Here is a 17,868-nt window from a genome sequence, read left to right as displayed (position 1 = left end):
ATATTATTAATGTTCTATATGTTTTGTGCACACTGATACAGCTCATTCATTCCCACTGAGTTTCAGTTAAGTTACTGCCAGCCTTGCAGAAAATACAGGAACAGTTTTGCTTCTAATACCCATGAATTTATAAACACTGTTTTATCTTCAGTAGTCAAACATACAGAAAAAAATAGTACCTTTGCATTTTTTTCATCTCTTAAGAAAATTTTCTTATCAGCTTCCATCTGCCTAGCTTTCACCCCAGTGCCAGCTTCTCTCTAGCACTCTGCAAAATCCTGACTGCAGCATGATGGCTAGGGAAAGGAATCAGACCAGCATGACAGAGCAAGGAAGCTGGAGAAAGGAACAGCAGACTATTTCTTCCTTGTCATCTCAGAGGGAGCAAGTGAACAAGCTGTGCTGGCTTTACTCCACAGACATCAAGAAGCAGCCAAGGCCATCTCCATTTAAGGGGGAGCTCCCCATCCATCACTGTGCAGAGAACAGACAAATAAAGGCCAAAAATGCCATGCCCAAATAACTAAAGGCAGTGTAAACATTACAAGGTTGTACAAGTAGATAATAAAAGATGACAACTGATTTAAAGCATCATCACTAAAGCCAGCCTCTTTAAACAAAGACTAGTATTTATTATCAGATGATTACAGCAAATACTTTTAGATTGGGTCTGTAGACAAAGGATTTTGTTCTGAGAAAAAAAGGAGACTGTCACTTCTTTCCTTTTTGCTGTCAGACTGTAAAAACATTGACTAGCCTTAATTCACTAACTTTTATAATAGCACATTCATTCCCCACCACACCCATACATTTTTTTCTCTTCTCCTATTCATACTCAAAAGATAAAGTCACATAAAAAGTTCTATATATGACACCACTAAGGAAAGCAGTTCTAACCTTAAGAGCATTAGAAAAGAAAGTAAGCCTGATCATTTTTTCTAGTTTAGATCTACCTCCATTTACAAAATCAGTTTACATTTAAAAACACAAAAGGAATGTATATTTATGAGGAATAACTTGTAGCCACACCAGTGGAGAGGACTGCACATCTACATTAGCATGTTTACTTGTATAAGTTATTGAAGCAGTGCCTACTTCTCTACACTCACCACGCTTCTGGTTCACATTGTGGAAATTCCCTGTACATTCCCTGCCAGACTGAATAGTTTTAGATGAGACTGAGCTTCCATAATAACTCCAGGGAATTGTATAAATATCCAGTATACAGGACCAAAACAGAGCTACATCATATTAAAGCTCCAACATGCACAGCATGGGAAAAAAGCATTTGACAGCAAGTGTTTCACATTACAGATCCACTTTAATTGCACTGCTCTATCTGCTGATGTGGACATCTTATCTGTCTGAAATTCTTGTGGTGGGGGGGAAGCTAAGCTTTCTAAAGTTGTCCCCTTTTTTTTTTGCCTTGCCTAGATATATGGACTCCTACTAATAGTGTTGTTTTAAAAATAAAACCAACTCTGAGTTATTATAGCCTTTTTAAAGGTTATCTATAAAAGTACCAATAAAGCTTGAAGTTTTAAAACTATTCCACCACATTCAGTGGGAAAGCCATGGCAAAAACAGGACAAAAGTTAGTGCTTGACATAAAGTTGATGGGACTTCTGTGAAGTGCCCCAATAGGACATCCCTCTCAAAGCCTTCAAAGAATTTGGAAATGAAGGTGTTTGAGCCAGCAGGTGTAAGCAATTAAACTTTTATTTATAATCATTTACATATGACTAAAAATGTTCACCACAAAATGCAAACTTGTAGTTATCTTGTATTCAGCAGTGAAAACAGTTTCCTCTTCATAGTAAAGCACCAAAGCACATCACAGAAGAGTCAGAAACAGATTTCATTTATCAGTATTCCCCCTCACAATGTACTTCACAAAGTTGAAGATTTTATGGAAGGCTAAAAGTTCCAGAACCAATTCTCTAATCACCTGAGTGTTTGGCAGTAACAGTACTATTTATTAAAAGCAGTTACTTTTTTCTGCCTTTTTTCAAAAAAAGAGCTATTTTTCACAAAAATGAGACAGACATAATTGGGCCAAACAGTGAGTTTCATACTTCACCTGAATTTTTCTATGGGAGACAAACAGAACAGTTTGCTAGTAGGAGTACCTAAAACAACTAAAAGAGCAGTTGTCAAAAAAATGGAGAAAAACCCAGCTCATTATAGCTGATTGGTAGGGCCCAACCCACATCCAGGTACCCATAACTCCACTCAGTTTTATTCATTACATTTAACTTGCATTTCATTCATACTACATTTAAAAAGACAACATGATTTTTTTAAGTTAAGTTGTGTACGTGTACACAGTTTTGGTAGTCTTTTAAAGCTGTAAAATGCATACATCAGGAGAGTCCTAATGACCCTATTACAGATTAAAAGAAATAACCAGAATCAGTGTTACATAGAAAATAATATCCTACCACAGAAACCAATACAGTTATCAAATAATTCATTAGAGAATACAAGTGTTATACAAAAAGAGAAATGATGCCTTTTTATCACTTCACAGCAGCATATAAGAAGGCAACGTCAAGAAAAGTGCACAGCAGAAGAGGAATTGTTCCGTTTTCTGAAAAACTTGAATTTTTCTTCAGACATCAGGCTTTTGTCCAGGAAAGTATTGGGCTAGGATTGCTTATATTTTCTCCCAGAGAATGTATTCTCTTCTTGCATTAATTCTCAGTAAGGCGCTTATTCTGACATGTAGGAACGATACATCAGGGCCACGATAATCGCTGCTATTGCTGGGATCACCCAGCTGGACCATGAACTAAAGGGAAGTTTTTGAAAAAGAAGTTTAGGAAGTGATAACCAGCAAGTTATAAAAAGAAAAAAAAAGTCATTGCTTAAGAGAAGTCCCTCCTCACTCCAACAAATACTTCAGGGCAACAGAACACCTGGATTGGCCAGTAATATTCCAGACAAGGGAAGAAGCTTGTACAGTAAGGCTTTGTACTAGAGCTTATAGGAAGCTTGCTTACTAGAGAATAGTAAAACCCTAGGCACATTTAAAATCATGCTGTGCTGCCCAGAATGTCATTCATTCAAAAGCCATTTAAGTAGCAGCATCACATGACACTTCTAAGCACCCAAACTCCCCACCCCAAGGGTCACAGAAGAGTCCTCTGAGGTTTCAGCAGTAGGCAATTGTCAGCAGGATATAACTTGACAAAGTTTGATTCAGTAGTATTCCAAAGTGTTTTTCAACCCCCTCCCAATTCTGACCAATCTTCCTTCTTATACACAGACTTCTCTTATTTCCCTTAGATGCAACAGCAGTAGCAAATCTTAAAAGCAAGGCATTCAAATCAGTAAAATAATTGGCAATGGCACTAAGAGTCTTCCCTTCACATGGCAGACTCCAGAAATAAAGGACTGTGCAAAACAAACCATTTGGTAAATACTGACACCTGACAATATGAGAAGTATCTACTTGGTAAGCTGACGTATTGGTAAAGAGGTACATAGGTGCCAACTTGGACTTTAAACAGAACAGAAATTTTCATGTACCACCCCCTGATATCTCAGCCTCCAGTAGATAAAATCTGTTCAGCTTTTTAAGTTTCAGAAAATCATAAGGAATTTCAAACATCAAGTTGGACATCAGATGTCATACTGTACCTGGAAGAAGACTGAACAGTGGTAATAAGAGTTTCCTGGAAAGCAAAAAAAATAAGAAGATATTTACTTCAGGAAGACAACCCTCTCCATCTTAACTAGTTCCACTGTTTCTCAAAACTCATAATGTGAGACTAATCCAAAAACAACTCAATGAATGCATTTGGGAAGCAACTTCTCCTAATTCCTACAGCAGTTCTGTTGCACTATAAAGCTAGTTAGTAGCAGTTTCTACAGCCAATATTGCATCAAGTTCTTAAAATACTATCAACAAGAATTTTGCTGCACGTTTTCTATGACGCTAACTTCAACCTCAGGTTACATTTGAAACATTTCAGTCATCTGTAAGATAAAAACCCTTTCCTTGACTAAAATCAAATTGAAAAAATTTGGAATTAATTCACAAATATTTTTCATATCAAAACAACATAAAGAAAGCTACTAATTTACAACTACAAGGCTTATTAAACTCAGGGGTTTTAGTGTCATGTTTCAGACTGTGTAAGAATCAGTCAAATTGTTATTGTTATCAGCTGTTCCTGATACTGATTTGCACTTCTTGTTCAATTTCCACAAAAAAAAAAGCAGCACTACAAGGTCAAACCCCAGCTGGGTACAGGTGCACAACTTACATGAAAACTTATTAATCTGAATAACTCTAATTGTGTATGACTCTAAGTCTATTTTTAAAATCCAACCATTAAAGCCCTACCATAATTTAGTGGTACAAGATCCATCACAGCAAAATTACTTGCTTTGGTATCAGAACATCAGCAATTAATTTAAAGAAAGATTTTCAACACCCTCTCAGAGGTTCAAGCATACTACTTTTTCAAGCACCCAAATCATCTTAGATTGACTCATGCAAATACTGTGTGTAAAAGAGTATGACTCATAGACTACATCTATGTTGCTTTTGTGAACACCTCAATGTAAAACTAAGCCCAAAGCCAAACAGAATGGAAGAACTGGTGCCCACGTTATCAAGGCTAGCACCGTTTATAACAGACTTACCACATCCAGGCCCAGGGGGATGGCTCCCCTCACATCAAGATAGTAACAGAAATATAGCCTAGCTCATAAAAACTTAATTTTAAACTCTAAGACACTGGACAGATGCAGTGAAGGTACCTTAAAAAACAGTGTGAGGACAAGAATGCCATTAGAAAGCCCAAGGCCTTCTGACAGCTCTTAGAGAGCCAGGGCACAGAACCTCCCTAACCTGTCATATACCCACCCAAAGTATAATGCAAATTGAAACTTTCTACAGCCACACATCCTGCTGCAGAAAAGCACCCAAACTTCCTTCTGGAATGATGGAGAACAAGTGTAGTGGAGGTAGCTATGTGGATACATCTTAACTCCCACCTGACTATGCACTGGCCAAACTAATATTCTAAGTACTTCCGTTTGGTAAATTCCTCTGAGATTAGTGAAAGGATTATCTGCTACAACTTGCACTGAGCAGTCTGTTCTCAGTTGCATTTATCATTACTGCTCTTAAAGCTTAGGTGTAAACTGCCCTGAATGTAAAAAAAAAATTTGAATAGCAAATACTGTTCTTGGTGGGAAGAAGCTCAGAATTTCAATCACTATTCCATTTCTTACTTTTATTAGTATACTAGTTCCAGGTCCTAATAAAAAAAAATAATAATTGCTATAGTGAGCATTTCAATGCATATATATATATATATTTTAAAATAATTTTCTTTCCTTTAACTGATTCATATCATTGGAAGATCTTACAAAATCAATTACTTCTAAGAATACAGGAAGATTAAGATGTTACCAAACTTCATTTAAAAATAATTTCCAATTATTTCCTAAGCATGCTGCTGTACTGGTAAACCCAGTGCAAACATCCTCTATGGATGCTCTACAGTAGCAGAAACTGTACAAATTAATCCCTGAAGCACCTTCTCCCTTAAGGGACATAGGAATTTTTTGAGTTTTATAGCTGAGTGCCAACACAGCTTAATGCTAATAAGGATGAAAAAACCCACTAGAAAAATAAGTGCAATACTGCATCGACAGGACACTCAGTAGAATCTACTGAAATAGTCAGGAAGCAAACAGTAATTTCACCTTGAAAAGGGTTCACAATTGCAATTTAACTGATTTATAATACATTGAATGCATTCTCTATCTACTAGTGTGACCAATACATTAAGCATCACATTTTTCCTCCCACAAACACTAATTAGTTTAAACTGTTCTGCCAATAAACTGTTTTTCTTAAACTGAACACTAGAAGACCATTGACTGATTCCAGTCACCATTTTGCTATAGTAAAATGTCATCAGACTTAGTAACCCCTTGGTATGAATCCACACAAATTCAAGAACATAACATGTTAAGGGAAGGAATAATCTGAAGTAGTATCAAGAGGTCAAAGAGATTCAAAACCTGAAACAAAGCTTAAACGGAATTATTTCTTTTTCTGGGGGTATACCATTCGTACACAAATACTAAGACACTGCCTGTAATGTCCAAGAGAAACAATGAGGCATTTCAAGAAGCACACTTACTGTTGGTTTCTGAAGCTTGGATCTATCATCCTGCAAGAAAAAAAAGCAAGAAACATTTAGTCAAAATCTGGAAGCATTAAAAATAAAACCAAACTCACTCATTTATCAGTTAATTCAGTCTCCAATTCATTCTGTTAACTTGTAAGTATTTTTCCCTAGATAAAAACAAACTTGCAAGAAAGCAGATGTCAGCGATTGATTTTGAGTTAACATAAACAAGATCGCTTCCTTAAATAATACTTCCCAGTATGCAATGAAGAAGTGAAACCTGAGCCTCCAACAAATTTCACTATTCTTTGTGACCATGTTTTTACCTTACCTTTGTCTCTAGAAAGCATATAACCTTTAGCTTGTACATTGACTGCAACCATATTAATTCTGCTTAGTGTACTTGTACTATCAGGTAAAGTCAACTAACTGGTTGTGGTCTAAGGGTCCACTGGTCCAAAGGTCCCAAATTCTAGGGATCCTTCAAAAACTCAAAGTTCTGCTTGGCAGTCACATTCATTACAAAAAAGCCCAACAGTATATAATCCTGTCAATTCTGTGCTTGTACATTAAACTACCAAGCTGTTTGTTGCATATCAAGTGAAAACAGGCACTTGCCAAACAAGGAAGAACTGGACTGATAGCCAGGTTAAGAACATTAGTGGCATCAGAAATAGATGGCGAGCCTGCAAAGCCACAAATCACTTCTTATTAGGACAAGCTACACTAGTAACATTTATCAAGAGATGACCTGAGACAAACAAGATCAGAAATCTTACTGTGAAATAGGCTAAATCACTCAAGACAGTGATTTTTAACCCAAATGCAAGACAAACATACATGAAAGAAGAGGAGAAGAGGCAGGAATGGGCAGCAAAGTAGAGCAGACAGGCACACTAGCAGCCTAAACCTCAAAACAGTGGTTTTCAACTACTAAGATGAAGGAGGGTTTAACTATGTCCTAGTTGAAGGAAGCCAAGGCAGCAGCTCTGTAGCTAGAAAGAAATACTTCAAAACTTGAGACAGCAGAAAGGTGTTCATTAAAAGTATGGGAAATGAGATGGACAGTATAAAAGAGAGGACAACATATGATCCAGTGGGAACTGATCATAAATAATACTGACAACCACAAGTAGGGAACCATGATGCAGCTAAAAATGGCAGGAGCCAGAGAAGGGAAGACAGAGCAACAAACTGGAAGTACAATGCTTACAATGACCATTTTCTAAACATACATATGAAGAGCCAGGATTGCACCTTTCAATGCAGATAGAAGCCTGGCAGATATGTAATTACAATGGTGGAAGCATGAAAGCAGTTGTTAAGTAGTCACTGCATACTGGCAAAAGAAAAGGTCTAGACATTCTGACAAACCACCTTCAGGAGTTACAGTTTCCTTACAAAGCTGACAGTGTATACCAGAAATTACATGGTTTCATATTCAGTTTATTCAAGAACTAAGCTGTAAGACAATTTAAATCACCAAAAGATGTGACCATCCATACACTACACTGATCAAATCCCTTCACATTGGGAAAACAATCTCAAACCTAAGTACATCCACAAACAGCTGCAGGACTGGCATCCAATCAAACTAGCAGTTCTTCCTGATTTTGAAGTAATTACCAGACAAGTAATTAGAGGCAAAAGCAGTACAGTAAACACAAAAGTAAGGACACTCTTATACTCACAGGATGAAGTTCCCCAACAATAAAGGATTCTGACAATGTCCTTGCATCTGTGGAATGGCCAACATCTTCAAAGTTCTCAGTAGCATCTCCTCCAGCTTGCTCCCTAAGGACCTCTTCACCTCCTGGGTGCTGCAATTTTAAATGAGTTTGGATTTGTTACTGAAGTACATTTCACTTTCTAGAAATGGGAATTCTGCACTTTTACATTTCTAAAAAAAAAATAAAATTAAAAAAAGCAAAATCAGCTGCTAAACTTTCTAGAGCAAACACAAGTCTTTCTGAATCACTAGAGAGCTTTATGTAGCTCTGAAGCCAAAACCAAGGAAGCTAAGTCTCTATTTCATTGGCAAAGAAGCAATAAGAGGCATTACCCCCTGCAACTAAAGCATTTAGAAAGCTTTGGGGAATCAGTCTGTATTTTAACAGCTAATCTATGATCTGAAGTTACATTCTGTGTTTTTCACTTCTTTAGGAAATGTGAATTTTTATCTAAACAACACATTTTACAGCAGAAGGATAAAAGCCAAAAAGGTTTAAGCTGCAGCAAGAACATTCCAGGAAGATAAAATCTGTTGGCAAGAAACGTTGGCAAGACAGCAAGGTGCTAAGGAACCTGACCTTCTGGTTAATCCTGCAGGGAGCTGGGCCAGATAACTTTAAGGGTCCTTTCCAAACAAATTATGGTACAAATACCAAGTAAGACAGCTCCTTTGGAAGTGATTAAGCACAACTGAAAGCCCACTCAAGACCCTTGAGTAGCAATTGGTTTTCATAGGCTATGGAATCCTGAAACCACATTGTTGATAAAACCCCTGAGATACAGAGAAGTAATCTCCCAGGAGCTTCTACTACTTCAATCCATCACCATTCCCTCAACATAAACCCCTGTTCTCCATTAACTTTTATTCTTACCCAGGATGCACTTTGGGGGATTTTATGAAATTTTTATGAAGTACATTTTTATCTATCAAATATCTCTGCCTGAATATACTGCAAGATCACATCTTCTAGTTCAGTGCATTTCCTCAGCTCCAAGATACTTACTCATATAACAGGTAACGTGCCACAAAAATTCACCACTCGACTTTCAAGCAGGAAAGTACTACATTAACATTGGGAATGATTAGGTAAACAAATTTACTAGTACTGTCTTGGATTAAGGCAACTATGGAAGAGATAAAAGCACTTTACCAGTAGCAGAGGAGATAAAAGGCTTTGGAACCTCAATTCAATTTTCAATGTTTCTAAGTACAAGACATAAAATTACAGAAAATAGTCAAAATTTCTACAATTTAGGATCATCTTGTGGGGAGAACAGCTTACCAAAAAGCCCATAGGTTAAATAAATGACATTTCTACTAGCCTAGGCACTTCAGGTTAGCACTTACTTCAAATCCTCCTATTAATCTTATATCAAAACTTCTCTTCTGACAAAAACAGTATTTGTTCATGAACCAAACTACTACTATGAATTTCCAGCAGTACCAGAACTCCACAACTTGAATCTTCATATTAAATGCAGACATTTCTTCTAACAGATTAAGAAAGTTGAGGAGAAAAAAACCTAAAAAAAACCTCCATAAATGAAAAACCACAGCACGTTTTAAAAAGCCGAGATACCACAGCTATTAGGTTAAAGGATCCCTGCCATGACTAAGCAAAAACAAGATTAAGCAACTGATAGAGAGATTAGACACAGCAAGTGCGCCAAAAAAGGTTAGAAGAGTACAAGCAGAGTAAAGATTATGCAAGCAACCTGCAAATATGGCACGCTCACCAAATATTGTTCTTGAATCCATGCTGGTACATATTAAGGAAAAAGACTGGGCAAAAGTTGAGGGAGCACTCAAGTTCAATGCCTTGAAATGGCACCTGAGAAGCTGAACTTGGGTCAAACTAGCACTCCCAGACACTGCCTCAACTAAATCTTCATAGAATTTCTTCAGCAGTATGGGTTTTGTTTTTTTTAAAACCATGCCAAAGAACTGCATTTTCCAAAATAGAAAAAATATATGTATCAACTTCAGGAGAAAAAGTGGCATAACTCCTTGGAAAACATGCTTAACAAACAAGCATGTTTAACAAACAAGGTATCAACAAGCAGCAAAAGGCCCCAAAGTTAAACCAGCCATAAAGCACCAGCAGCACAAGCAGTATGTAAACTCTTACTCATGCATTACACTGAAACCAAATTCAAACCAAACACCACTCATACAAGCACATAAAATACCAATTACACCAGCAAGTCATCAAAATCATATGATTTACACTAGCTCACAAAATCAGATTCACTATCCAGCCAAACAAGTGGGTATCTACCAATGTAACTGCATCTACATTGAAATTACTTCATGGAATACTTTAACAAGCTACTTACAGTTTGCCAGCTACAGAATGATCATGTACTAACTTGTGTTCCCAAATCCCTCCCTTGTGCCACTACAAAGCAATCACGTAGCAGTATGGGCAGCTCCACAGAGGAGCTCCAGCTTTTCTCTGTAGATCTAGTTTTTGTCTAATTAGCAACTGATCCCTCTGTCTACCAAACCATAATATTAGGGTCAAGACAGTGACTGCAACCAATCCTCTCTACCAACCCTCTGACTGACTATCACAGATCAGCTGAAGAGGACAAATTCACCCTGACCTCTGCCACTACAGCTGAAAAACTGACAATTTTTTTTGACATGAGCAAGGCTAAGTACAGAGAATCACACACAGAATTCCGAACTAAACCATCTACCAGATGATGTTAATAATACCCTACTAGACATTGATGGAAGTACTTTGAAACATAACACTTTGCTATTAGATGTCACCTCTGCTTAACAATATGAACTTACAAACCTCTGTAAATAACTAGCACATAATACACGAAATTAATGAAAAGATTTCACCTCCCCTAATGAAAGAGAGCAACCATAATGTCTCACACAAAGGGCAAGAGCTGACTTTTCTATCAAGAGATGAGCATCTTTCATGGTTGGATGAGTTTCCCAAAACTTGTTTATACAAGGCCTTTGTTGATGATTCTGCCTGGTAAACAAAGCCTGCTACCAGAACTGTTACTTTAATGAAGATCCTCTGGATAGACCCTGGAACTGAGAAGCTCACAAGGCTATACAGATAGTGACTCCTAAACCAAAATCCTCCTGATAAAAGTAATTGAAGAGTTCTTGCAGGTAAAACTGTGGTTTGGGGGAAATGAAAAAGCTTTTGATGATAAATTAAGGCAGCCTAGCTCATTTCTAGGACATTACCAATAAAACAGATAATCCAAGTTACATGCATAACAAATGCCTACACAGAGCCAGCACTAGCACAGAGCCCAGACTAATTCCTAACAGCAGCACATTAGAAAGTTTTAGATAAGGCAAATGCGCAGTTAATCTTGCTGGTCTCATCTGGGTCAAAAGTCCAGCTTACCTCATCCTGAATGCCCCCTTTTCTCAGATTTGCTATGGTCATGCAAATTTCTCTGTGTTCTAGTTCAAGGCTAGTCCATTAAGGCACAGCTACCTTAATTTGCAACTCCTGTGCCCTCTCCCTTCCTATACCGAGGTGATGAAATCTAGGGTCCAGTTTAACTTCCAGCAAGACCAGCAAAGGTCTCCATTAGTGGCAGACTCTTAAACTCACATCTCACTTTCTGCCCTACACGTATGAAAAGCAGAAAGGGGGGAGTGACAGAGCCAGGAACACACAGAGAACCTCAGCTGTATTATGCAGAACAGATAGACAAATGTTTACTTATTTCAAGGCATTTTCATGTAGCCTGAAAAGAGCCCTCCAAATTATTTCTATCACCTATTTAAGTTTAAGGACAGATATTGTCAGCTCATGTAAAATGTCAGGAGCCTAGAAAAGACCTCTCTCTGAAAGTGTATTTTTGAAAACTATCATTAGGCCTTTAGGTGAAGGTTAGATGCAAACAGAATACACAGTAGCTTGGTGCCTGCCCTGATTTCAGCTGGGGTAGGGTTGAATTTTCTTCTTGAAGGCTGATACAGCGCTGTGCTTTGGATTCAGACTGACAATACACTGATGCTGCAGTTGTTGTTAAGTAGCACTTACCCTAATTCAGGGACTTCTCAATGTCCCATGCTCTGCCAGCAAGAACATGCCTAAGAAACCAGGAAGGAGCACAGCCAGGACAGCTGAGCTGAACTGGTCCAAGGGGTATTCCATAACACAGAACATCATGCCCAGTATACAAACTGGGAGGAGTTGGCTGGGAGCTACAGCTTGTTGCTTGGCAATGGGCTGGGCATGGGTTAGCATCTCTTTTTGTCTCCCTTTTTATAGTAATTATTATATTTTATTTCAGTTATTAAACTGTTCTTATCTCAACCCACACATTTTATCTTTTTTTCCATAATTCCCTTCCCCATCACACCAAGGGTCTGTGGGGAGCAATGAGCTGCAGGGCACTGAGGTTAAACCACAACAGTGCCCATTTCCTCATTTACAAAACAATTACAGCTTTTAGAGTTTCACATAAAAGTGCTAAGAAGTGCTATTTCTTAAAATATTTTCAAATTCTCCTGCAAGCTTCATCAGAGCTTAAGGAAGCGTTAACACTGGGTTTAATCCTCAGACTGCAAGGTTGTGCAGTAAGAGTTCCCATGGTTCACTGGCAGACTCCAAATGTGCCAATACAGGCATCCTTCAATGCAAGCTGATCACGACTTTAAACATGGAAGGCACTGTGCTACTCCTCCACAACACCAGCACACTGCATGAATGTAACTTATTGCCACACAGGAGAGAGAACATTTTTCATCCTGACACAGTAGAACAATTTTTTTTTTTTGCACTTTCTTTGATCAGCATTACAAAACACATTTAGTGGGAGCTGTCCATTCTAGGAGTTTAGGAAAAGTGCTATAGAAGCAGAAGTTCATACCTAATAAGAAAATAAAATATATTTACCAATAACCTTTTTGCCAAATTCTTAGACCACCAACAAATGAATTAACCTAAGCCAAGTCTGTATTAGATTAATATTAAATGCATGCCATGGTTGGTTTCCAGAACAAGAAACTCCTCTCTGGTAGAGATGTTCCTATATATGTCAGCTTTTTTGCCTAGCTTAAGGAATCCAATCAAGTTCCCACAAGAGCCTCACCACAACAGAATGTAAATCAAGACACAGATCATTCATTTTTATAGGCCCAGCTACTCTTGTTTAGCTCATTAGATTGATGCTAAAACCTGACCAGAGTGATGACTGTATTAAAATTATGGGGAAATACTATAGAGCATTGCCAACGTACTTTGTCCATTCATTGACATTTAATGTTCTTCATATATGTAATTATCTACAATAACAGATATAGCCATGACATCCTGCTGTGAGTACACAAGCATTTCTAGTAGCTATTTTCCTTTAAATGACACAGGACTTTATACTGGTTTCAGCTGGGATACAATTAATTTTCTTGTTAATAGCTGGTACAGTACAGTGCTTTGGATTTAGCATGAGAATAATGTCGTTAATGAACTTGGTTGCAGCCAAGTAGTACTCACTTAAGTCAAGGACTTTTCAGTGTCCCACGCTCTGCCAGTGAGGGAGCACAGCCAGGACAGCTGACCCAAACTGGATATTCCATATCATATGATATGGATGATATCCATATCATCCATATTCATACATATGAATGTCACACTCCAGCCATAAACTGTGAGGAGTTGACTGTGAGCCACCAACCACTGCTCAGGAACAGGCTGGGCATCGGTAAGTGAGTGGACAACATGTGCATGGTGCACCATTTATTTCTCCTGGGTTTTATTCTCTCTCTCCCTATCATTACAATTATTGTTACATTTACTTTATTTCCACTATTAAACTGTTCTTATACTGACCCACAAAACTAACCTTTTTCTGATTCTTCTCCCCATGCACTGGGCAGAGGGGAGAGTGTGCCACTGTGTGGTACATGGGTACTCCCTGAGGTTAAACCACAAGACCTGAAGCTAAGGAGAAGGTTTCTCAAATCTTCTGCAACGCAGGTCTGACAGCCTTTAATAACAAAAAACATAATAGTTTCTGGTTTCAAGAATACTCTTTCTTGCCAAGACCTTTTAAATAATGCATTTTGGAAGTTGAGGTCTCTTGATTTCTTCTCCCAGACTTGGAAAATCAAAGAACATTCAGAGATGAATATTCAAGCTATGAATTTTCCCCAGTATCTGCCACTTAAAAAATAATAATAATAATAAAATCAACCTGATTAAAAAAGCAGTTGCTGAAATCTTCATTAACCCCAAGGATAAGATGTCAAAGCACACAATTGTTTCCTCCTTCAGCACTCTTTCTACATTTCACATGACCTTTTCTGAGCCTTGTTCTTTAGGAAACCAAGCAAAGTTCCACTAAACATTTACAAGCTCCATGAAGACACAACAGCTGGACAGAGGGAGTATACCCTTTAACTACTCTAATGGAGTGAAAAGCAGCATCACACTTTCACTTCTTAATCACAAGAGCATCCAAGGTGTCTTCAAGATTGAAGCACAGTAAAGTTTTCAACTTCATTATTAATAAGAAAATATTTCCATAGGTTAATATAGTACCTGAAAAGATGGCTTACTGGTTTAAGAAACAGGACTGGTTATCTTAGCTGCTCCCATTTCTGCACTCCCCAGTAAACTGATATTTATGTACTACCTGAGAAGAGCATGAGTGAGGTGATGCTTTAGCAGTGCACCCTTTTTAATACAACTAGACTTAAATTTCAGTGGCCGACATTTAAGTCTTAAAATATGTTAAGTTTTTCTACTTCTGAAAGGAACTGTAAGAAATAAACCTGAGTTTAACCAATAATGCTATTGAAACAGCTAACATAAAAAACCCCTTTGAGTAGGGTTTACTGTATTCTGGAATTAATCAGCAAGAGTCTAGCTTCAATTTCTCCTCAACTGTCATGTGTAAATGCCTCAGGGTGTCTGACAGTGTCAGAAGAATTAGCATAAACTTGCTAAGTTAACTAAGTACCAAAAGCATTAAAAAAAAAAAAAAGTTAAAAAGGCGTCCCATGAAATATCTTAATCAAAGAGTTCCATAACAAAAATCACCAACATAATGAATATTAAAATGTCATAGAACTTTCCCTAGAACCGTGGCTTCACTTAAAATATTTCCGGTAACTATTTCCAACAATCTCATTCGTTATCTCAGAATGTCTTCGAAATTTTAGGTCAAAACCAGTCATGTTCTATTGAAAGTTGTTTAATGTGAAGTTGAAGTCTGACTTATGTGTACCAGAGCGTCTCAAGACATCCTCGACACTGTCCAAAACCCAGCTATTTAAATACTTACAAATGGAATTCTTTTGATATGCTGCCAAATTATCAATGTTTCATCCCTGAAGGATGAAAATGAGGTTTTCTTGGAGAAATTTACACAAGGTGATGCCTCTTAATATTTACCAATTTCACCATATGTACTGAAGGAAGAAGCTGTGGAACTACTTAATCTCTAAAGCTCATTAGATTCTGGATTTTTTTTTTTCTTGAGTGGGGTTAGGTTTAGGGTTTTTCTGAGGTGTGGGTCTTTTTGTTTCTGCCCCCTCAATCTGGACAATACATACAAACAATACAATTATGTATCAACCAAAACTGATCAAGTTTCCAAAAGCTAATTCAGTTTTGCAGACTACATGAAAAGCTGCATTCTTCTCCAGAGCTTCTAAAATTAAATTTGCCCTGACTGCATAACCATACAATGATGTCCATAACTAATGGATGAACATGACCAGGGGCACAGCTAGATGAAAAATAATGAAGGAAGAGTCAGTAGATCAGTTTCACAATCTGCCTTGCTGAAAAGCTGAACAATTTACATTGACACACAGCTTAAGAATGAAATACTACCTGTGTCAACACTGGCTTAGAAAAATTGCTTGTCAACCCTCCTTTGCAAAATGCTCAGTTTCTCTCTCCTCTGAATTGCAAGTGTTTACAAGCACAAAAATCAAGATGGGGCTACAGAACTACTCATGCTTAAAATCTGTCACATGTCTACCCATCTAAACTGTATTCTTTAAGAAATTAATATAAGTCTACTATACACTTTTTAATAGGTCACTTTTAGGAAGAATTTCTTCACAGAAAGGGTGATTAGCCATTGAAATAGACTGTCAAGAGATGTGGCAGTCAACACCCCTGACAGTTTTAAGGAAAGGCTGGATGCAGCACTTACTGCCGTGGTCTTATTGACACAGTGGTGTTTGGTCAAAGACTGGATGAGATCTCAAGAGGTCTTTTCTAAGTTAATTGATCCCGTGATTCTACCTTAGCTAACTAGGAATACAGAGCAAGGGAGAAAACTCAAAATATCTAAATCCCAGTGCCATTCAATTACTGAAAAAAAAAAGTGGCAAGTTTTATTTCTGCATTTCCACTGAAGAATGTTTTAGTCCAACAAACTAAAATGCTTCTTTTTTAACCATGATTATATCAACTACTCACTGTCTGCCAGAGATCAAGAACATCAACTAACTGGGGAATAAAAAAGCCCAACAAAACATAGCCAAAAAAACCGAACTTGACTCTAGTGCTCTACACTAGAGATAGAACTGATGCAGCTTTGCAGCACCACACTGCATCCCTGCACCAAGCACATTAGGGCAGCAGTGAGAGCCGCGCTAATTTTCTGAACCGGGCTGCCTGTATGAAATGCTGCATCTGCCATGTCTGCAAAAAAAAGACCACCCAGATCTTAAATGTACCCCGGATGTACTTATTTGATAGCTATGAACACAAGCCACTGTGACCAAGAGGCTTTACCAAGGACTGGACATAAGGAAGAATTTTTTTACGGTGACAGGACTGAGGAGGCATTGGCACAGGTTGCCCAGAGACGTTGGGAATGCCCCATCCCTGGACGTGTTCAAGGACAGGGGCTGGGAGTAACCTGGTCTACTAAAATGTGTCTCTGCCCTTGGCAGGGGGCTGGAATGAGATGAGGTTTAATGCCTATTCTAATCCAAACAATTTTGTGATTCTGTGACTAGCAGAGTAACCCTGTGATATTCTGCACGTTGTGGTACTTTCCTTCCACCTTGTATAATTTCTTTCCTGTTCCATAATACAACACACATGCGTACAACATACAATAGTGTGAGGAGAGCAGTTGCTGACCTTTTAGTTCACAAGATAATATGGCTCTGGCTCCCAGCTAAGTCTTCACTTTTAATTCTGTTTTCAGCTGCCACACCAAAGCAAGAAGCAGATGGATTCAGCCCCACTCCTGGTACTCAAGATTCACACAACCAGCCCGCCTATCTCAGCCCTCAATACCGACTCCAGTTTTTTTCCTCCTTGTCCTTATTTACTGGAAATTCAAATTAGAATTAAACCCCGAAAGTTTCAGGCGGGCACACAGCGGACGACACGGTAGCGTGGCCGGCGTGCACGGCACTCGCGGGTTTCTCCTGCCCGAGAGCTCCCGGAGCCCGGGCCCGCCCCGCCGCTTTTCTCCAGGGCGCTATCGCGGCCCCGAGGGCGGCTCCCGCCGCGGGCCGAAGCAGGCGGACGGGAAGCCACCAGGGCCACAGTGCGGGGAGCCGAGGAGCCGCCGGCGAGCCCGCCCCGCGGGCCTCCGGTGTCCTCCTCAGCGTCCCGGCAACGCAGGCACCCACCCACCTCGTCCAGGAACTTGGTGACATCGTAGATGCGGTGGTGGAGGATGATCCAGGTGCTCTGACTGTTGTTGTGCTTCTGCACCTCCTCCAGGCGGTAGTAGCGGCCCCGCCACGGCTCTTTCCCGGTCTCGCTGGAGCCCACCATGTCCGGTCCGACTTGGTCCTGTCCTGTTCTGTCTTATCTTATCTTGTTTTGTGCCGCACCGCACTCGCCACAAGCTGATATCCCGCACACGGCCAGGGCTCCGCCACAGGCCCTATCACCGCCCGCCACCGCCCCGCCCCTCTCTTCCCGCCGGCCTCTCATTGGCGGAGAGCAATGCCACTCAAAGCAGACGGGCAGTCTGTGGACGGCCGTGGCTACCGGGGGCGGGA

The 17,868-nt window shown here is 39.1% G+C and overlaps 1 protein-coding gene across 2 annotated transcripts; it reads right to left on the bottom strand.

Moving 5' to 3' along the window:
* Positions 1-1,701: 1,701 nt before the first annotated feature.
* LOC107200676 (cytochrome b5) lies at positions 1,702-17,783 on the bottom strand. 2 transcript variants are annotated; one of them, XM_015619481.1, is made up of 5 exons: positions 17,495-17,783; positions 7,847-7,975; positions 6,168-6,197; positions 3,643-3,677; positions 1,702-2,791 (listed from the first exon to the last, which is right to left on the bottom strand). In XM_015619481.1, exons 1-5 carry the CDS (start codon positions 17,636-17,638, stop codon positions 2,713-2,715), a joined length of 417 nt encoding a protein of 138 aa, XP_015474967.1. In that variant the 5' UTR covers positions 17,639-17,783; the 3' UTR covers positions 1,702-2,712. The 2 variants fall into 2 exon arrangements, with proteins under 2 accessions (XP_015474967.1, XP_018861335.1); XM_019005790.2 differs by lacking the exon at positions 17,495-17,783 and adding an exon at positions 9,235-9,410.
* Positions 17,784-17,868: the final 85 nt, after the last annotated feature.

Source organism: Parus major, chromosome 2 (assembly GCF_001522545.3).
Source record: "Parus major isolate Abel chromosome 2, Parus_major1.1, whole genome shotgun sequence".
NCBI lineage: Eukaryota > Metazoa > Chordata > Aves > Passeriformes > Paridae > Parus > Parus major.
The sequence above is the reverse complement of the archived record's forward strand: the minus strand, read 5'-3'. Positions and strand labels throughout refer to the sequence as shown.